The 21591-nt window shown below is 40.2% G+C and overlaps 1 protein-coding gene across 9 annotated transcripts in view; it reads left to right on the top strand.

Moving 5' to 3' along the window:
- The window catches only part of LOC118208646 (potassium voltage-gated channel subfamily KQT member 2), a 63895-nt gene extending 42939 nt beyond the window's left edge, over window positions 1–20956 (top strand). For 2 of the 9 annotated variants that reach the window (XM_035383511.1, XM_035383513.1), the window contains 7 exons: window positions 1758–1990; window positions 2670–2717; window positions 4626–4643; window positions 11871–11979; window positions 12764–12895; window positions 17977–18100; window positions 19014–20956. In XM_035383511.1, coding sequence (XP_035239402.1) covers window positions 1758–1990; window positions 2670–2717; window positions 4626–4643; window positions 11871–11979; window positions 12764–12895; window positions 17977–18100; window positions 19014–19751 — 1402 coding nt within the window. In that variant the 3' untranslated portion in view covers window positions 19752–20956. Of the gene's footprint in view, window positions 1–1757; window positions 1991–2669; window positions 2718–4625; window positions 4644–11870; window positions 11980–12763; window positions 12896–15147; window positions 17106–17976; window positions 18101–19013 lie in introns of those variants that run through there. The other 7 variants (XM_035383512.1, XM_035383514.1, XM_035383516.1 and 4 more) reach the window with 5 other exon arrangements.
- Window positions 20957–21591: the final 635 nt, after the last annotated feature.

The raw sequence follows: 21591 nt of genomic DNA, 5'->3' as shown, positions 1-21591 counted from the left end.
CTGTGTTACTAGAGCTGAATATTTGACTCCCTTGTGTTAGCTGAATATGTGCCTCCCATTAGTACATCTTCTCAAAGCTGGATGTGTGACTTCCGTTGGCATATCTTCTCATAGTGTGATGCGAGATGGACAGACCTTGGTGGCTGTTTCCATTTGTCACCTCTGCTGCCACTTACGGATAATTCAACACAGACTGGTCTGTCAACACAACGTGGCCTTATGTGTTTATGCAGGTGTTTGGCAAGAGATTCATTTTGTTGTAACTCTGCAGTACACAGGATTTAGAATGAGTGATAAATACTATCTATCTATCTATCTATCTATCTATCTATCTATCTATCTATCTATCTATCTATCTATCTATCTATCTATCTATCTATCTATCTATCTATCTATCTATCTATCTATCTATCTATCTATCTATCTATCTATCTATCTATCTATCTACGTCTGTCTGTGTGTCTCAGCATCCATATGGGGTGGATTACTCTGTTAATTAGATAACTGAAAGGATTCTTGTTCCAGTTAAATGCACAAGTATTGGGACGGTTGTGTTGAATTGGTTGTTTTCCCTCTGTACTAATCAAATTTGTGTTTCAAATCTATGACTCTGAGGCAAAATTCACGATCTCTGCATTTATTTCATGTGTAATTTAGTAAAAAAAAAAAAAAACAAACAACAATGTGGATGAGTGGATAGATCATTCTCTTTGATTACACGCACATTATGCAGTCAACAGCAGTACTGTAGTGTGTAAAACGGAAAACAAATGATCACAGCCTTGGGTACAAGAGCTCTGCAAGCTGGGCCAGTGTAGCAGCTGCTAAGCTTTGTGTTTCACCTGTAAGACATGTTGTTACGACTTCTGTGGGAACATGACCTTTTGTGATGAGTTTTCTTACATCATGTTGTTTGATGAATGTGGTACGTGCATGTTTGCTTGTTTGTCTTTCTCAGTTTGCTCAGTTGTTGAATGTCACGTAGTGTGTGCGCAACTACAGAGGTAAAAAAAAGCTATAGGACACTGTCCACAGTATTACTGCAAAGGTAAGATGTATTGTTGCATTTGAGAATTTGTTTAGTCAAGCATCGTTGCTATGAACTCTTAGTAATGGTGGCACTGATAATATTTGCAGTGCTGTATAAGTCACATAAATATCATACATATTTGTATTAGTTTTGACAAAACTGACAACTGAGAGCAGCTGTTTTTGCTACACTGTAAAGGGTCTTTTTTGTAAAAGGCGCTATACAAATAAAATTGATTTGATTTGAAAATGTTAGCCACTGGAACTTTTGGTTAAATTAGACTGTAAAGCTTATTACCGGAAGGTAATACACCATATTGAAACTGGCAAAAAGTTTGTTATTTAATATAATGTCTCTCCCTAAATGTGGTCAGGTGAGTATGAAATGTAGTCAGGTGAGTATGGGGTAACATTCTATGAATTATCCTTCATATGAGCTATATAACTCCCTCATCAGCACAACAGAGTACCTTTATGAGCACTACACAAGCAACCATACATGCAATAGATGTAAATAGACACATGGTCTATGTCAGTAGGTACGTCATTTAGTGCATCACTGGTGACATAACACACCGTAATGTCTATTTATGAATGTTTATTTACTGCTTATGAAGGAGTCGTATGGCTCTTGTAAAGAATCATTCACAGACAGCCTTATAACAGTGTGAGTCTTACAGTTTCAGTTAGTGTACCATTTACGGTGCTTTGGCTGTTCCCACACCTAGCGGTCAGAAGGTGAGCTTGAAGGAGAGGGTGTTCTCCAGCCCCCGCGGCTCTAGCACCAAGGGGAAGAGCTCCCCCCAGGGGCCGGGACAGGGAATGCACAGGACCCCCAGCGCCGAGAACATCATGGAGGAGAGCCCCAGCAAAGTGCCCAAGAGCTGGAGCTTCACCGAGCGCAACCGCGCACGACAGGCCTTCCGAATGAAGGGCAGCGCGTCCCGGCAGAACTCAGAAGGTGGGGGTCACTGAACCACTTCAGATTGGGCCCCAAATCTTTTCTTTTTGGCTCTTGATTTGATGGGCATGGGTGGGTGATGGGAGAGGTTGTTGGCTGATGAGAATATTAGCCTGCAGCTAATAGTATGTAGCCTCAAAACAATCTCTTCAGTATCAAGGCTGACACCTGCTTTGTGCTTGAAGATCATTTGAATTCTCTGCAGTGATCTGAAGTTTTGCTAAAGACAGCAGTGTCAGCAAAATTAATTGCTGTATTTTATCAGTGTGTTCAAGACCTTATTTTTCCTGTGTTTATCTGGTGTTTTGTTCTGTGGTTGAGAGGTCACAGTTTGGTGTTGCGTTTATGACTGTGGCTATGTGCTTTCATAGACTGGGCATTGAATTCACAAAACATGACACATCAGCTCCAATCAATCATGTCATATTACATCATGAACATTATAATCCCTGAACAAAAGTATGGGGGAAATATCCATTTCAAAATACGTTAATGTCTATAATTTAAGGGAGCTGTGTAGCTATATATTTTTGTGCAGTATATATCATAAAAATATAACAACTCTGTTACTATATATTTGCAGTTATTACTTAGCTATTGAACTGTTCTAACATAATTTTCTCTGTTTCAAATCTTGACCGAACCCTTTTCATCTCTCTGTTCGACACCGGTACTAAAGTGCTGATTGAGATGCAGGATGAAGATTTGAAAACGAAGAGCTCTCCAGGTCAGGAGAAGGAATGGCTGGCTTGCTGTCCGTTGGGACGTCTACAGTAAAATAATCACACAGGCAATAGCATAGCCTGCAACTGCAGATTATGCTATTGTGCTTTTGTTAGCTTCTTCCTTTTTATATTGGATTATTATTTTCTGTTTTAGAACTTGTTTATTTCACAATGCAGGTGAAATGAGGCATTAACCTCAAATCAAAGGAAATGAAAAAAAAAAACAAATCACCATGTTTTATACTTTACATGCAGGTATATGCAGTCAGTTATGCCAGTTACAGAGTATAGAGTTTCCCAAGTGTTCCTAAGACATTGGAATTAACATGCAGGGCATGCATATACTGCTCTTGTAAAGGAGGTTTAGGATATCAGTTGTATCTTTTGTTCTTTTAGAAGTAGATTAATATGTTAAAGGGGAATTTCACTTTATGGGGTCATTTTCACGCCTACCCGGGCTTTTGTGTGCACCCCAGAGAGTTTTTAGGTTGCTTGCTTCAATATTTAGATATTTAGATATTTAGATAATTTAGATATACCCATGTAAGCAACCCCCCCCCCCACCGACCCCCCCCCCCCCCACCCCGCACAAATTCATTAGAAGGACAATATCAGTCATGAGAAGCAGGGACGTGTGTCTACAATGAGTCTAACGTGGAGTTTGATGTAGATTGGGTTTCTATTGGATGGGGGCAAGCAACCTAAAAACTGTCTGGGGTGCACATAAAAGCCCGAGTAGGTGTGGAAATAACATCAGAAGTGTTATAAAGAGAAATTCCCGTTTAATGTTATTATCAGTTACATTATTAGTTATTTGTTCCCTCTCACTGAAAATTCAAGAAAGTGTTAATGTGAGAAACTCCAAATTTCTCCCACAAATACATTTGTCCTCCAGCAGCTTTATGACATTCAGGTTTAATACAACTTGCTCAAATTCTGCCGCAGAAAGTTGTATTTCATTTCAATCGAAAGAGAACTTGAGGATGTTGCATTTTACCTTCAACACAATTGGTGCCCCTTTTCCGCACATGCTCAGATAATCATATTATTTCATGAGTTATTGAAGCATAGAACCCAAGGGCACCTCATCCCTCATAAGGACACATTGTGTTTTATGCTGGCGCCACAGCTGAATCTGATCAAAGCTTTGATAAAAGCTTTGGCTGATTAATAGATGGTTCTGGAGCAAATCTGAAAACATCTATGCAGTCAGTAAATTTTCTACCACAATAAAAGCTGGCACGTTTTTAATGAAGCAGACCCCAACCAAATGACTTCAGAACAACTGTAAATGTATGTGAAGTACATTGATGGTAAGAGACAACATCAGATCATGTTTTTCTCCTTCCAGTGTTACCACCAGAAAATTCAGTCACACATCTCCGTATGGATGTTCTAGCACAGTACATTTCCTTTACAAAGCAGAACATGATTCATTTTTAATGTCACAAGTTATAAACAGTGCATTCTGAATAAAGATAGACACCTCTTGTCTATTATACAACATACTCATTTATCACATATTCATGTGCTTTGGCATATAATGTTTATGTTTTAAATGTTATAATTATCATAATTCCAGGGGTTGAGGAAGTCTTTCATTTGTGCAAATTTGAGAAAAAAAACTGCGAAGGAGATAAATTAGCGACTAAGCACATTGTGATGAGCTGAGATTAGTTCTAGGTCTCTGACAGTTTAAAAACTCAGAGGACACATTGGGAGGAGCTCTTTCAAACGTCCAGTTTCAAAAAAAACTTCCCAAGAGTCGAGAGCTCATGGTGCTTTTTTGTGGAATTCAATGAAATGCCTTTTTGCCTTGAAATATCTATTATTCATTTTATTTAACATATCCTCTTTACGATCCTTTAACCAACTCTATTTCCTGTCTTTTCCTCTCCGCCTCTTTGCAGCAATTGAGGGGTTGATCAGTAAGAGACTGTTGTGCCTCTGCTAGGGGTTGACTGCAAGAACATAACAAAAAAAAAAGCACATCTAACGAAGCACAAACATGGCTGAACTCTAGATCTCAGAATAGAGTGGCTGAAGCAGGGCTGTTGCATGTCAGGCATTACAGCACATCTCATTACCCGCCATAGCAGGAGCCATCAGTCCATCCCTACCAATGACACCCCCGGTGTCTGCCATTCCTGCATTCTCACCTGCATGAAGGAAGCTGGCCCTATGCGTTTTCCTGGAGACGGCCTCCGCCCAAAAAAACCCTCACGCTCGGGGGCCCACCACCTCGATGCGCTTGTCACGCGATTGGCCTACAGTGCCTGTCCGTCAGTGTGGTGTGGCGGGCTTTTCGTGACCCAGTAGCAGATGTGTATTTGAAGGCGATTTTCTGGCCTCACCCCTCCCCCCTCCAATTCCACATGTCAGATAGGCTGCTGGGATAATGATTGACACTGTGACCCAAAATTACAGACTTCCTAACAATGCCCTACTTATCTTCCCAGAATTAACTTTTTTTCATTGTTACAGACAATAGATGCTCTACGGCTTTTAAAAATATACTTTTTGTGCCATGAAAAATCTATCATTTTGGATTTTTGAAGCATTGAAATTCTGATCCAGCACTTTGTAATGTCAGTGTTTCATATTACTTTTACTTGAATAGCATTCAGCAGATGCTTATCCAGAGCTGACATACTGTACAAACAGTGAAAAGATCAGGTATCAAAGTACAATAGTACATGGAAAGTGTAGTCCCAAGAGTGACAGCAAGTGGACTCAACAACTAAAAAAGTTATTTTGGTCTTGACAATTTCATTTTTCTTTAGCGATATTGACGAAAACAATTTAATTATGTACTTATTTGTTTGTTCGTTATTCCTTGTATCAATGTGGCTGTAGAATGTATTATGTTTCTGTACATACTGTAGTGTAGTTTTGACAGTTTTTAACATGTCAGTTCATATATATATATATATATATATATATATATATATGTCAACACTAAGAACAGGACCCCCACAAACTTATTCAAAATATTGTTTTTTTTTAGAATTAATACTGCAGAACGAATATTTTCTATGTGGAAAAATCTCTTCTGTGATACAGAGTATGCAAAAGGTATGCAGAGTATGCAAAAGTGCCATAACAGATGCCAGTATGCATATTTGTGTCCTGGACCATGCATTACATGTAATTAAAATGAAAAGACGAAACGTGCCAGGGACACATGGTAATAGACAAATCATTCATGTTGATTGTGGAGGAAATATTAATTGTTCCACAAGGAAATATTACAGTAATTAAATAATTTTTTCAGGCAAAAATGATCAGCGTAGAGTGACATCAGTGGGCAGCAGCACCGAAAAATGTCAGCCGAACTCAACACTAGACACATCAACACGACTAAAAAAATAAGTAAAATGTGTGCCATTGTTAATTTTATTGCTGACTAGCTAGCAAGCTTCACAATTTTAGCCTTCACATTTTATAAGTCTCAAGCTGGCTCACGTTAGCTTACTGTTTTTGTAACTGCAGTATACCTTCCATAGCATTTAATTCAAAATACAGGTTAATTATAATCCAAAAATTTAAACCCTTTACAGCTTCAAAACAAAGTATTCTCTCTTGTCTAATTGTCACATACTCATTGGACTTTTATGAAGAGCACTTTAGTTTTCCTTCACCAGTCCCTCAGCCTAAACACACTAATCCATTGTGTTTTTTATAGTAGTAACCCAATTTATTTTTTACCAAATGAGAGGAATATGCTCTCATAGATTGTTTAAAAAGTTCAAGATTATCATCAACATTGTCATTAACATCATTATAAACATCCTTGTGACATTATTTTTTAAAAACCTAAATACTTCTTTCACCGAACATACCATTTCCTGTTTCTGATGGTCTGCTGCTGACATTAGTCACTGGCAGACTAGTACACTCAGCGAGTTGGTCCTCTTTCTGTATGCTATTTTTAGAGTCCCTGTACAAATTGAATCCTTCAGTACAATTTGTTCAGTGAGTCCTTCAGTACATTCAGTAGACTTCATTCATGGAGTCTTCCAGTACATTCAGTACAATCGGTACATTTTCTTTATTGAGCTTTCAGTACAATCATTACATTTTGTATTACTGTAGTAGTCCCTTTAAAACTTTTAGTAGGTAAATGAATTGAATGAAATTAATGAAAGATGCACTTGTGCTGCAGCACAGAATACAAGAGAGGATTTCATATAAATGATTTAATGACATAGATAATGGCAATAGTATTTGTAATGCCTAAAGTACAAATACAAAAAAAATACCATTTGTATAGTGATTGCAAGTATGCCTGAGGCTTACACTTTGATAATTTAGTGGAATGCCTTGTCATTATGTTTCTATTGGTACAGAGCATAGGGGAGATGAGAACTAATCCAATAGGGATGACGAGAGGGAGAGAGTTCAGCTCATTTGGCGATCTGAATCAGTCCAGGAGCTGAAATTTAGTTGCATTATGTACCACTGCCAGTTTGGTATGTACTGAGTTTAAAAATGGATTGTTCAAAAAGATTTGTTTATTCAATTTGGAACAACACAACAACCTACCATTGTAATGTTCAGGCAACGTCAGAACTTGCCATTCACTGAAGCTTCAGCTACTCCTAAAAAATTTCCACCATTGCGCTTCGTAGTAGCCATTAGCCAATGACATCAATGATCCAATCGAGTGGGGCATGCTCTCCAAGCCCCTCCCATCGGTGTAGCCGAAAGCAACTGTTCCTGAACTGATAGTGGTGGCAGAGTTGAGGAACAAATCTGGGAAGGAACTAGGCCTGGGAATGAACCAGGGGCCTCATTTATAGAACGGACTTACAATCAATTTTGATCTTAAGTACGACTTATGCAGAAAACCATGTATAAGTAGTTATGAACTTATTGCTACGCAAAGTCTAGACTTGACGTAAGTAATTTTTAACCTGGTGGTTATGTAGGGGTATTGCAGTTTGGGACCAAGCCTGTGGTGAACTTTGCATTAGCTTTATGAACAATTTGATAGGAATTATCGATTAAAGGTGTGAGGAATTAATTGCCAGACGCAAGGTGTTTTGAATTAAAAACAGGATGCAACGTTCTATAAATAGTGTGTCAAATTAGAAAAAAGTAACCGTGGCTGTTCTTGCGTTATTGGAAAACATTGAAAACCGTGCTTTTAGAAGGGAGAGAGTTTTCAGAGACCGGAATGACTTTTTTGCGCATGATGATCTTCCAAAAAGTTTGCTTTTCTCTTTTGGTCCATGGTTATTCCTGACTAAACCCTCATTTGTGCTAGCATTATATAAGGGGAAATCGCTGATTGTGAGGCACGTTGAGGTGCTGTCAATTTTAAGTTAATTTGAGATTTATAGATCACAGGTGCATAAGTTACAAATGGGCTTCTTAGAACCTGTGTAAGCAAGGTTTTTTATGCTCAGTATCTTTTATGAATCGAACGTAAGCACACCGTCGGAAATGATCTTAAGACTAAGTTCAAGTATAAATCTAAGAACATTTTTATAAATGAGGCCCCAGGTCCGCAATGAGTTACATAGTCGATACAGCTCTACCACTCTCCCTCTCCTAATGTATTGCAATGATGAACACTTGTCTGAGTAAAATTATAAGCAATTGGCTTAATTTTTGGCCTTAAATGGTATTCATTCATCTGGAATACTATTGTCAGAGGTCGTTCCTTTTCATTTAAACAAATTAGTTGTGTTATTTAAGAAAAAAAGAAATCTGATATTGTTTGAGGCAAATAAAAGTATTATGTTCTGCTAAAACAATCTCTTTCTGTCTGAGCCAAATACGCGTTTGCCTTAGAGAATCATTATTCACATTATCAATAGAGATTTGCAGTATTTAGCTGTAGTTATTTTGCTATGTTTCTGCTCTTAATCCCTCTACCAACCTTGTCCTTCTCCCACTCTCACTTCTTATCCATTTATGGTGGTGTTATATAGCTGGCCAGCTAGCTAGTTGTATTAGTCCTAAAGCAATAGAGCTATATTTTTAATTATTATTGAACCTCCTTTGCAAGCTTGCCGATTTTATGTACGTGTGCCATGTATGTGCCCTCCCTGGATGCACAAAAGGAGAGGATGAGGATGAGATAATGTTATGGTATATGTAAGCATGATAACATCATACAAAAAAAGTCTAGAAAAAATAAAACTGTAAAATCTTAAAATTGGAAAAATTAAATAACACTTTTTTTGCAGGACTCTTTTGACAAGTATCGCTTGAATAAAATGATGTATTTCCAGCTGAAAAAAGTGCCGTGCACCTATTCAATTTTATGTCGCAGACTTTAAGTCTGTTCCTGTGTGTGGATGGGCCCCATGGTCTGGTGTCTGTTAAAGGAGTTTTACTGTGTGCGACTGTGCCCCACAGTCTGGTATCTGTTAAGGCTCTGTTCCACTGTGTTGTATTAAATCTACACAGCGCCAGTGCTGTCGGTGCCTGGCAGGCCCACAGTCGACTCATCACCCATAGATGGGTGGGTTTACAGGCCTTCATCATGCACGGAGCAACCCCCTCTAGTCAATCAGGGAGCTCAATCCTGCAAGTAATAATAATGATAATTCTTACATTTATGTAGCACTTTTCTTGAAACTCAAAGTGCTTTTTACACTGATGCAGGGGAAACCACCAGCAATGTGTAGCGCCCACCTGCTGAGATGCGCATTTACCCCTTTGTGCAGATGCCAAATCTACCAAATTCTCACCCATTTATGGGGTGTGACATTTAAGGCTTTATAACTCCAGATGTGAGAAACACAGAGGCTTGAAAAACAGCTTAAATGAAGCAAGACACTTTTACAATACTAAGTAGTTTTAAAACTGGATTAGTTTTTTATGTTAATAATTTAGGTATGAATAAAGTGCCAGAAATGCAATTATCTTGGTGAAAATGCAAAAATAAAGTTGTTTTACTTTAGTTTGAAATGAAATACTGAGAGATCACATGTATAAAACAGGTAAAAGTATACATGTCTCAGATCATAAATTCCTTGACCATAAGTGTATAAAATCTGAGTGTGGGATGAGGAACTGCTAAAGATCTATGAAGCAAAAAGTAAGCAGTGTACTCTGGTGTCTCTTAGTGTCTCCAAATCTATCCAAAATATCTAAATTGTGTATTGCTGTAAATTGTAATCTAAACATATATTTCACTACAAATCAACTGTTTTGACTTGTGAAACTCACTTTTGCATAATTGTCAAGAGCATATTACTACCTTTTCATCAGTATAGGAGTCTATAATATCTAGGGGTCCAAATACCTCCAAGAAATTAATAAAATGCTTTTTTGTTCATTATAAAGCAGGTAAATATGCCGCTTATGATGGTTTAAGATGAAACATTGATATCACATTGAAAAATAATGCAAAAACATTGTGATATAGTGTGGTACACATACCTAAATATGTAATAATTCACTGTATGTTTCTGCAATCTTTTGTTGCATGGGGCTGGGACAACATACTACGAATGTTTCTATTTATGATCACTCAGTGAGAAATTCTTACATTCATCTAGCACATATCAGCACACGGTAAATTTGAATGAGTACTTAAAGGTTTTTCACATGCTAAAGGTCTTAATCAGGTCCTACGTGTTTTCCTCAAACTCCTGTTGGTGTCAGTCTTAGTTGTGAACTACTGTGTGAAGCAGCAGCTGACATTGTGTGCCTCAGAGGATAGCAGGTGCATCTTGGCACTCTCCTGAATTTTGATAGCTTATGCTGCAACAATGATTGCTGATGAATAATATTGGGCTTTCCAAACTGGGGAGAAAAATCTGAAAAAACTTTTTTAAATCTGAAAAACGGACATAAATTTCATTGTTGTATTTTTGTTGACTTTTAAAATTTGTTTTGAATTTCACATCTGGGTGGGAAGTTTGAACTGACAAGCGTTTCACTGGGCCACCTCTCCAAACCGCTTGCACAGAGATGCATCTGTATGGTATGTGTTCTGCTAGAACATGCCGGGTGCACAGGAACTGTTCTCTTCCCTGTCACCGAACAGATAACAGTTACTGGCAGATTGTAAAAATGACAAATAAGCTTCTCGCTAACTGCTAAATGTTAATTGCTTGCTGGGCATCTGTACGTTTTTAACATGCACAGTCACTACCTGAACTCTCCTGTGTCTACTGAGTAATTTGCTTAGATTCCTTTATGCAGCCGCCATGCAGCCTTTATGCTTGTTATATAGGCAATCTGTTGAGGATAGAGATCTACTTCCTGCTAGACAGGAACAATATTCTCACTTCCTGCTGAGTCTTGCTAATCTTTGGTCTGTAAAGCTGTGACTCAGACTGCAGATTGCACATATACACATTACATTAAGTAAGCAATTTACTTATGTAATTACATTGTAAATACTTGTCACTGTTATGTGTGTCTTCATAAACAGCCGTAAACATGAATGCAGAACCGGAGTTTGTAGTTTTTGTGATGATAAAGATTTACCTTAGTTCCTCTCCTATTCATAATTCAAACTCCAACCCACATTCTTCTCCTGATTGCACCTGTTCCAAAGCCTTGACATAACCAAAATTGAAACCTAACCCTAACTTTTTCAGTGATTGTACAAACTCTGAAACCTCTTGCTACCATAGAGCTATGACTACAGTGTAATTGCATCCGTAAATTGCTTGATATAAAGTGTGGCCAAGCTCAGTCTGACGGACACCACTGCTGCCTGCCTCCTTTTGAGGTTCCATTCCTCTCTTCCTCCGGTAGCCCATGTAGCTGTTCCACCTGAGAGGAGTGGTGTGACGCCGCCATCCCAGAATGCCTGTTTTTTTTGAGCAACAGCAGTCAGCTCAACCCCTTAACTTTCAGGATTGCTTCCCTGGAAATGCCAACAAACCCCACCTCACCCAAATCCCCCAGGCAGCCCCTTCGTGTAATGGGACTCAAGACATGATCTGCCACTGAATTCAAGGGGCACAGTCATTAACCTGCCCCCCGTTCAAAATGTAACAATGCCGAATCTCAGGCTACTCTCACCGGACCATACGGTTTAATGACCATGACTAATGGCCATCCTTGGTTCCTTGTAAGCATGGAGACTGAACAGGCTATCTGAATGTTTTGGGGTTGTAGCCTGGCTGCTCTGTCCCTCCCTTCCTTTAACACCTGTAACACCCTTCTCCCTGTCTCTGTAGAGGCCAGCCTGCCGGGGGACGACATCGTGGACGACAATAAGAGCTGCCACTGTGAGTTTGTGGCACAGGATTTAACACCGGGACTGAAGGTCACAATCAGGGCCGTGTGGTAAGAGACAGCCTGCTGGCTGTTTTCATATGACTGCATTCAAAAAAGAACTTTAACCCTCCTATTATGTCTGGAGTCGATTTGACCCCATTCAGTGTTTAACGTCTCTTAACCAATGAATGTTATTTTTTCATCTTGATACTGTATGACTTTCCTAATTTGGTGGGATTAAATAGTAAACATGCAATGAACATAATGCTATGTTTTCAAAAGTCCTGTACCGACATTGCTAACAGTAGGGTTGCGTGGGGTTGTTTTGACCCTAGGCTCTGTAGCTATGTAAAATGAAGCAAAATATACAACCTTCTTAATGTTTTTTATTTTAATTTTTGTGGCTGATTCTGGTAGAATTTTCCCATACAGGTTTCAAACTTTCACTCACAGTTACCGCAGGACCTTCTATGAGAGTTTTTTCAAAGTTTCTCCACAGTTTTTCAATATTTACAGACAAAAGGCTAGTTATTTGGAAGAAGGTGACACACGGTGTTGTATTTTTCTATTACAATCATTTTGTGTCTGTTTAAACAAAACATAACGTGGCATACAATGTCAACACAATAGGAGGGTTTATATGAATATGAATACAATGTGTTTCCATTAAGAAAAAAATATTGTTGTGTCTTCCTACCTAAACAGAGGACATATAGAATACATACGCAAATGTTCCGTATTAATTTGACTCCATTATTAAAATGGTCGTCACATTTCAGATTCGGGTACTTCTCTGATTTGTTTTATTTGTGTTGGGAGTTTCTCATGGCCCTTGCATTTCCCCCGCTGGCAGCGTTATGAAATTCATGGTGGCTAAGAGAAAGTTCAAGGAGAGCCTGAGACCGTACGACGTGATGGACGTCATTGAGCAGTATTCGGCCGGTCATCTGGACATGCTGTCCCGGATCAAAAACCTGCAGTCCAGGCAAGACGCTGCACCGGCCTCCCCTCCGTCTCCCACCCTGTCCTGTGTCTCCTGCTATGTCCCCAAAGTCTCTCTAATCCTGGCACTACCACAGTTTACCAAACAAGGACAGCCCATGGCCAGCTGGTCAGCCACAAATGTATCAATTGACAACACCAACTGGTCAACATCGCCAACTGGTCACCCAAGGTTTACTGTACCACACACTGCATGTCTCATGTGTTCTTGTTCTTGTATGTGTGTATTGTCCTTTATGCACAAAAAGTCACATTATCCACCTGTGTGCTTCTCACAAAAAGAAAGATTGTTGAGGGCAAGAGGGCACTGCACCATGCCCTCTCTGTGTTGCTTGAGGTGGAGGCTTCTGGGTAATGGCTTTTTCTGTGTCATTTTATTCCAAATGCTCACAGTCCGGTCACCATCATGTTATTTCACAGCGCGGTTTGTTCTACCATAATCTTTGCACACTTCTGCTGTTGTGCAAATAGACATTTTGAACAGATCTCCTTAGCCTGGGGATTTGTGTGTACTGGGGAGATTTCACAACAGTGAAGGATCCTTGCTAGCATGATATGATGGGTCACATTGCATTCGCTGCCTCTTGAGCAGATCCCATTACGGTCAGTGATATGGACATTGGTGCGGTTGTGATGGACACGGTCAATCCCTGTGTCTGAAGTTGTGCCAACCACACAAGGGGGAGGGTGAACCTGATACAAGGGAGACCACACTTTGGTCTGCCCTGATGTATTTGGGTATATCAGTACCTCTCCTCCCATTAACATGGGCAAGTTCTTCACCCAATAAGTACTATATATGTTGTGAGTTTATGAAACAGTTGCACATATATGTAAAATGTATTCCAGTTTCCACAACCAACAACCATGTTTCTAGATTCATTGAATTCATGCAAATGTAAGCAAGGTAGGGCTGGGTGATATGGCTAAAAAATAATATCTTGATAGTTTAAAGCTTTTTGGTGATACTGATTATGATACTTATATCTCTATTAATGCATTCTGTGAAATAGCTTAACAGAGTGATTTTCAATCAGAATCATATACTTAAACATCCTTTATTTAGTGCAAGTCCTGCATAGTATGCCTTTAAACTACCACAAATAAGATACCTTCAAGTGAAATAATTTTGTTCATTAAAGACACTTAAAAGTTTCTTTTAAGCTGTTTTAAAAATGCTAGCAGCACATGCCGTTTTAACAACAATGCAAATTAACGTCACTCGAAAAATGTAACTAACTGTGATGTAAATTAAAATTGAATTAACCGTAATGTGCAAGGATTGCATATTTCTAAGGCAGTTTCTGAGCGGAAGAACGCTTCTGGGGTAACTGAACATGCTGTGACTGACACTCTTTGGTTCCGCTGAGCGTACGCTCCGTAATTCCAGCCAAGGCTGGCTCATTCCTCCCGTCCGCCATGTCTGCCAAGCAGACACGTCTACTACGTGCTCTGTCATTATGCAGTCAACTGTCCCGGTGTTCAAAAAATGAATTTTATGGTGTAAAAAATGTGCAGTGTAAGCGCAACGTGATATTAATTTTGTATACCCCAGAAATTTATATTAATTATTATATTAACATTCAATTTATCACCCAGCCCTTCTGCAAGGATGTGGACACAGTTGTGTAGACCGCACGGATGCTAATTAGCATAGCAATGAACACTAGTTGACTCCTGACCGTGTCATTCACAGTTTGAGAACGTGCTTAATTACTGGAATAAATGCATGGTAAGCAAATGGAAGCTTGCTGACTGCATACAAAAACAACTGTTTTTCATTTGTGAATGGTGAAGTCATCGCTGGCGGAGTCATGCTCAAATCAGGTGATGCCAATTTTCCTGACTAAAAGTGGTTCTGAAAGGCCCAAAACCAAAATGTGGCACTTTAGTGCGTAAGTAACATGACACACTCAAAGTGAATTTTCTGTGATATCATTTTGGATATGTAGGTACAGATGTAGAATGCAAAACTCTGTGTCCATGGCGTTAATCACTGTGAATAGGCAGCAATTTTGTAAAACATTTAAATCTGAAAATCAGAAAAAAAGCAAAGAAAAATTGGACAATTTCACTGTTTATGCTTTCGGATGTGTGGATGGAATATATTTTCACTTATTTGCCCATGTCTTTGGATCTTTATATTTATTTATTTTTATTTTATTTGTCTGTTTCGACTCCCATGTGTTGCATCATTGTGCATTGTCCTGGTGTCTTCTCTATGTACTTTGCCAGGATAGACATGATCGTGGGCCCTCCCCTCTCAACTCCCCGTCATAAGAAGTATTCCTCCACCAAGGGACCCAAAGAGTCACCCCAGTACCCTCCTAGGTTAGGTTTCATCGGATTGCACCTCTGCCATCGGGAATTCCGCTTTTTACTTTTCCCTGTTTGATCCTCCTCAGGGGACCCTTTCCTTCTCCTGGCTACATGGCAGTGCTCTGGAACCTGGCCCAGAAACAGGACTCAGTCATTAAAGTTGTCCTTAATTTTGACTTACAAATAAATGAGTGCGTTATTTTTCTCCATAAATTTTGGCAATGGCTGGGCCCTCTGGACTGGCAGTCCTCAATCGTGGCCTTGGTCCTGTTCCCACGGGCTAGCTGCTTTTTTTTCAGCTTAATGAGCAATCAGTCTAGACCCAAGAAACCAGGTGACCTGAGTTAGCCTTGTAATTAGCTTCTTTAACTGATCAATTGCTGTGATACTCAAGTGCTGAGTAACAAACCCAGCGGACCCTGCAGCTCTCAAGGACCAGGATGGAGGACCACTGCTCTAAACCCTGTTTGTGAAGGAAAATAACAAACACGTCCATCTAAATGTGAGTCAAAATTATGGCTGGCTTGTGAAAGTGGATTTTTATGATTTATCTAAAGGATGACAAACAGAATTGCCCTTGCGTTACCCAGGTAGACATTTCTTTGGTGCCTGTAGTGCATTTTAGAGCAGCAGACCTGCTCAAGGGTGTTGTGCAGCAATCTGCCACTAGTTAGCTAGCTTTAAATTAGCCAGGCTGAAATGAATACACAATATACAGCCATCGTTTGTCTATATATACATATGCCCAAGTACCATATAAATAAAGTTTACTTTTGACTCCAAGTAATTACATATTATGAAACAAAAGCTTAAAAATATAACTTTATAGCAAAAATGCTAATCACTAATTCTACCACTAGGCTGCTTGTTAATTAAGCAAACTATTGACGTGCACACATGAACACACTTTTTTTCAGTCATCAATTTATTGTCATTGCTCACTAGCAGCTCCTCCTGGTGTATGAGGGAACTGCATGGTGCCTGCACCAGCTACATTACCATACAGTCCTTACAACTGTAGCAGATTTTAAGAGCCACAAAGAGTAGAATAAAAAAAACTCCAGGACTCATTCTTTACTGCGTGTTCTGCTTATATTTATTTCCACATTGAGAAGCAAGAAACGTGTAAGAAAAACAGTGCATGATTTCTGTTTAGATGCAATTTTACCCAAGCACCTGTGCATGAATTTTGCCAGGTGTGGGAACAGGATTTGAAGTTATAAAACAAAGGCACAGAGTTTAACACACACTCATGGTAACATGGGTGCTAACCCTTCTGACTTTAGGGACAATGTTGCAACAATGGGCCAATAGCTGCCATTGGCCATTCCAAAATGGGCGGTCAGAATAAGATACAGACAGGTAAGGAGCCAGTCATGTAGCCAGTCAGAGAAGAGGTTGCGCTGATCTGCCTAATATGCATTGAACTCCCTCCTCATCGGGATGCAGTAAAAAGGAGGGTCCTGCGTTTGAGTAGCAGGGCTCTGTAAATATTCCCTAACCCCTAATTCCAGCAGCGTATGCATGTTGGCATGAAGCATAACGAAGCATGTTAAGTGATGTCCCTCGTCACCATGTCCCATGTCTACTGACGTGAAAGTACTCAATTCATGAAGACGACCAACTGGACATGTTTCTCTCCTCTACATACATCCAAAGTTAACAGTTGGACAGACAGAGTGCCGTCCAGTCCTGGTGGTTATATAGTGTGTATATATAAGTGTGGCTTACCATTGGGTCATAAACATAGAAACATTTGGACACTTTCAAGTCTCAAAATATTAGGTGTATGTGCCCTTCCATGCCATTTAACCCATGTGTGTGAACGCCCCCTAACACCTCCAGCTTGACAGACATGTGCTGTTCCTAGCAGTGCCCTTCCCCTACCCAAGGCCTCCCCCCCCACCCCTGCCCCCCCAGTGGTCACTCCAAACCACACCAGCAGTTTTTTTTAAAATCCCAAATGGATGGACAGTCACTGCCATTGTCTAATGGGCCTCTGCCACTGTGTCAAACTTGTACGTCTTTTACCCAAGAGAGTCAGTGAGGGTGTTACTGGTTTAAAAGCTAGTAAAAAGTTTAGCTGAACATGTGGAACATCCTGTTTTAAAAAAAAATACATATTGTACCTGAAATACTGACTAGACCATCATAATGTCAGTAGCTCATAACATAGGGAAAGTAATCCATCTCTAGGTTATTATATTTGCAAGTAAATCTTAAAAAACATAAGCAATATATCATAATATGAATGTTGATAAATGCGTTATTATTGTAAAGTATATTTTCGAATAAATGCATGAAACAGAATATCTAAAATTGTGGGTCTCATGGTAAGTGATACAATTTTTGAATTGGGGTGTAGTGATATTGACTAACATTGCCGTTTTACCTCACAATCCAGGAATATTCCTGTTTGATGAAATCGAGATTTGTATTTCAAATCTCGAATGCCCTTTTGATGTCATTTGCATTAGGACTGAATTAGTTATGGCTGCATCCTACATACATTCCAATCTCATTGAATCCTGCTAGCCATAAAGTTATAATATGGAAACACCACCAGTATCTACAGTACATTGATGCAGAACTCTCAGGTTGTGGTCGTGAATTCTGAAGAAGGGTCGGCTTTTGTCCAACGGATCAGCCTCGGGCTCCGTCTCTGTCTCTCCTGCACCAGTAATTCAGAAGTGCCAGCTTCATTGTGGGTGTGGGTTCTTTTCCTCCCTGCTCCTGCGTCGCCAGGGTCGACCAGATTGTGGGCAGGGGTGCCCCGGTGACAGATAAGGACCGCCCCAAAACTGCAGTGGAGGGGGAAGCCGCCGAGGACCCAAGCATGATGGGAAGACTGCTGAAAGTGGAGAAACAGGTAGGCCTCCTGCATCTCTAGGGCTCTTTTCAGGGCCCCTGACAACACATTAAAACACTGGCGCTTAGAAAAGAGCCCACAGCATGTTAAAATTTCATTTACCCCAGGAAACGATCTGCATGACCCCACTTGGAAAATAATTTTGGGTATTCCCTTTAGAACTGGCATTTTATTCTTAAGGCTATAACTTTGTCAGAGATCAGTGGCATTATGAAATTATTGGATGAAATATTTAGGTGCACATTTTGTCCTCTTGAATAGCAATGTCATTTAATCTGTATGTTTTAGGTCAGGGGGCTAGCCTTTTATTGTCAGTTAGCAGTCAGCTCAGAGATGTGTTAGCATTTGGCAGTCAGCTCAGAGCTATGTTAGCAGTCAGCTCAGAGATGTTAGCAGTTAGCAGTCAGCTCAGAGATGTGTTAGCATTTGGCAGTCAGCTCAGAGCTATGTTAGCAGTCAGCTCAGAGATGTTAGCAGTTAGCAGTCAGCTCAGAGATGTTAGCGATTAAAAGGTCAGCTCAGAGACATGTTAGCAGTTATGTTAGCAGGTGACATCTCATGATTCACTCACTCAGCATCCTGATCTCATTAATTATTTAATTAATTATCAAAGTCTTTCACTAACAGCTTAATGCATTCCATTAGTTCACTCACTCACGTATTACCTTACTATTGAATTAACTTGCACAGTTTCCTTCCATTCATTCACACATTAAATTAATCACTAACTCATTTAACTCAATTATACCTTAATGCTCGCTGCTTGTGACTCAGTCTCAGATTCATTTTTTCATTTATTCATTCACGCTGTCTTCACATACTAATTTGTACTTGCATTGATTCACACAGTCACTTTCTCTCATAATTTCATTAATTAATTCATTAATTCCCATCATGACTCTCTGTCTCCTAGGTGATGTCCATGGAGAGGAAATTGGACTTCTTGGTGAACATCTACATCCAACGCATGGGGATCCCCCAGTCAGAGACCGACGCCTTCTTCGGGTCCAAAGAGCCGGATCCGGCGCCACCGTACCACAGCCCCGTGGAGAACCGGGGGCCGATAGACAAGAACGGCCTGGTGGCCAAGATGGTCCGCTCGGGCAGCTTGGCGGGCCAGAAGAACAACGAGCCGCCCCTGCCGCCCGCCATGTCCGCCCCGGGCCACTGCCCCCCCTCCACCTCCTGGCACCAGCACTCCGCTGGAGAGCCCCGCCCCCGCAGCCAGGACAACTCTCCGCCGAGCGGGGGCAACGACCCGTCGCTGGTGCGAATCCCGCCCCCGCCCGCCAACGAGCGCTCGGCGGGCGGGCACAACGGGGGGAGCCACCGCGGGGGCAGCGGCCTGGACCTGCGTCTGGAGCTCCTCCAGCGGGACAGCGACACGTCCGTCTCCATCCCGTCCGTGGACCACGAGGAGCTGGAGCGCTCCTTCAGCGGCTTCAGCATATCCCAGTCCCGCGACAACGGCGACTTCCCGGTCGGCCCCACCTACTTCGGGGGCGGCGCCCTCTGCGCCAAGGTCCGCCCCTACATCGCCGAGGGCGAGTCGGACACGGACTCCGACCTCTTTACCCCCTGCCCCCCCTCGCCGCACGTGGCGCCTGGGGACAGCTTTTACGGAGACCGGGCCTGGCCAGGGTCCAAGTGAGCCTGAAAGTTATGCTAGGTTGTGCGTCAGTCCAACCGGTGAGCGCCAAAACATCGCTGTGATAATCAGGCCGGAATCACACCCAGTTGGCTATTTAATAACCGGGAGTGTTAAGGCTAGCCTGACTAAAGGCATGTTTATATATACAAGTTCTCCCACATCGTTCTTCTGCCGGCAAGAGTAATTCATGACATAATTCTGGAGCATTTTCTAGAGTGAGAATTGGGAAAAATCTATTTTGAATATGACTGACAGGATGCTAGATATGTTCATGAGTTCTACCAACCGTTATTATCATTATTGCTTTGACCTTCAGCTGTGCAAAGCAACATTCAAATCTCAAATGCATATCTCGTACATTGATGATGTATGAATAGCTCATATTCAGACTTCATTTCTGAATATGACGGACTTAGACACAGGAGCAAACTGAAAGGGAACTTCCATTGTGCTGTACATTTACACAGCATAACATGACAGGCTCTGCAGGAATGACCCGGCCGTGGTTGCTTTGCATGTTGATCAAAGCATGCCTTTAAAAAGAATGCTTTAGAAGTTTGTTCAACCAATATCAGTGCAGAGGCAGTGAATTGTATAACTAGAAAACGCTTAAAGCACTCCAACAACAAAATATCCGAGACACGAAGCTACTGGATGGTTTTGAAAATAAAGAAATTAACCGAAGCAATGTATAACCTCTTGAAGCCATTTTATAGGCCGGTAAATAGGCATAAACATCTACAGGATACTCTGTATCTGTATAAAATATGACAAATTTCAAAGTTTGTATACGATTACTAATATTCATTTGGGTCAAACTAACACATATTTAAAAGAGGAGAATGTGAATTGATGCTCAGTTTCATTTGTTTGGATGATGTGTTCTACATGAAACCAAAAAGAATTACTTTGCATGGTACCCACTGATTTGATTTCAAGCAATACTGAAAAGGTTTGGTAAGAAAAACAGAACAAAAAAAAATATATATATATATACACAATACAAAAAATACATATATATTTTATCTCAGTCTTTTTTTATAAATAGATTATATTTATAGAGAAGTTAAATAGGAGATTAATAAATGCACTGCTGTTGCTGAGGGTTTTAAAGAAGTTCATTAGTTAATAAAATTCCTTTGTGTTAATTTTGCATTGAAATAATATCTCACCCATGGTGGCATGACACTGCATAGTGATTAATTAAAATAAAATACTTAATACTTAATTAATTAAAATACTGAAATACTGCAATCTTAGAACTCTTACTGGTAGATTTAGTAATAACATTAGAGAAAACGGCACATGATTTCATAAAAATGATAATGTAGTGTTATGCTCACAAAAGCAAGGTTCACGTGCATACAGTACATGTATGCTTTCCTTAAACCTCATTTGCCAATATGCCATAAATAAGGCCTTTATATAGTGCTTTAAATATTTATATTTATTTTATATTCACAGGTTCAAACGGAGATACAGTGCAGGCCAAGTAAATCGTACAATACTCCAACATTGGGTAGAAATGCATCACACTCCTCAGCCAATTAACACATACATTACAGTACACTACAAACCGTTCAGAGCAGCTGTTCTCTGGTAACTTTGGAATGTATAAAAATATATTTCCACTGCTGTCATTGAAAGCTAAAGGCTAAAGGCTGTTTTTGCATTGTAATATGCAAGTCCCATCATTCATGTCGTGAGGTGTGCCTTATCGAATAAGAAAAGCCGAATGCCCAGCACTCACAATTTCAGTCAATCAAATTGCTCTGTGCTTTGTTCTTAACTTTAAGTTGCAGACTTGAGTAAGGCTTTTTTTCTATTTCTAACACCAAAA

The sequence above is a fragment of the Anguilla anguilla genome, chromosome 11 (assembly GCF_013347855.1).
Source record: "Anguilla anguilla isolate fAngAng1 chromosome 11, fAngAng1.pri, whole genome shotgun sequence".
Lineage (NCBI taxonomy): Eukaryota > Metazoa > Chordata > Actinopteri > Anguilliformes > Anguillidae > Anguilla > Anguilla anguilla.
This window is presented reverse-complemented; position numbering and strand designations above follow the sequence as displayed.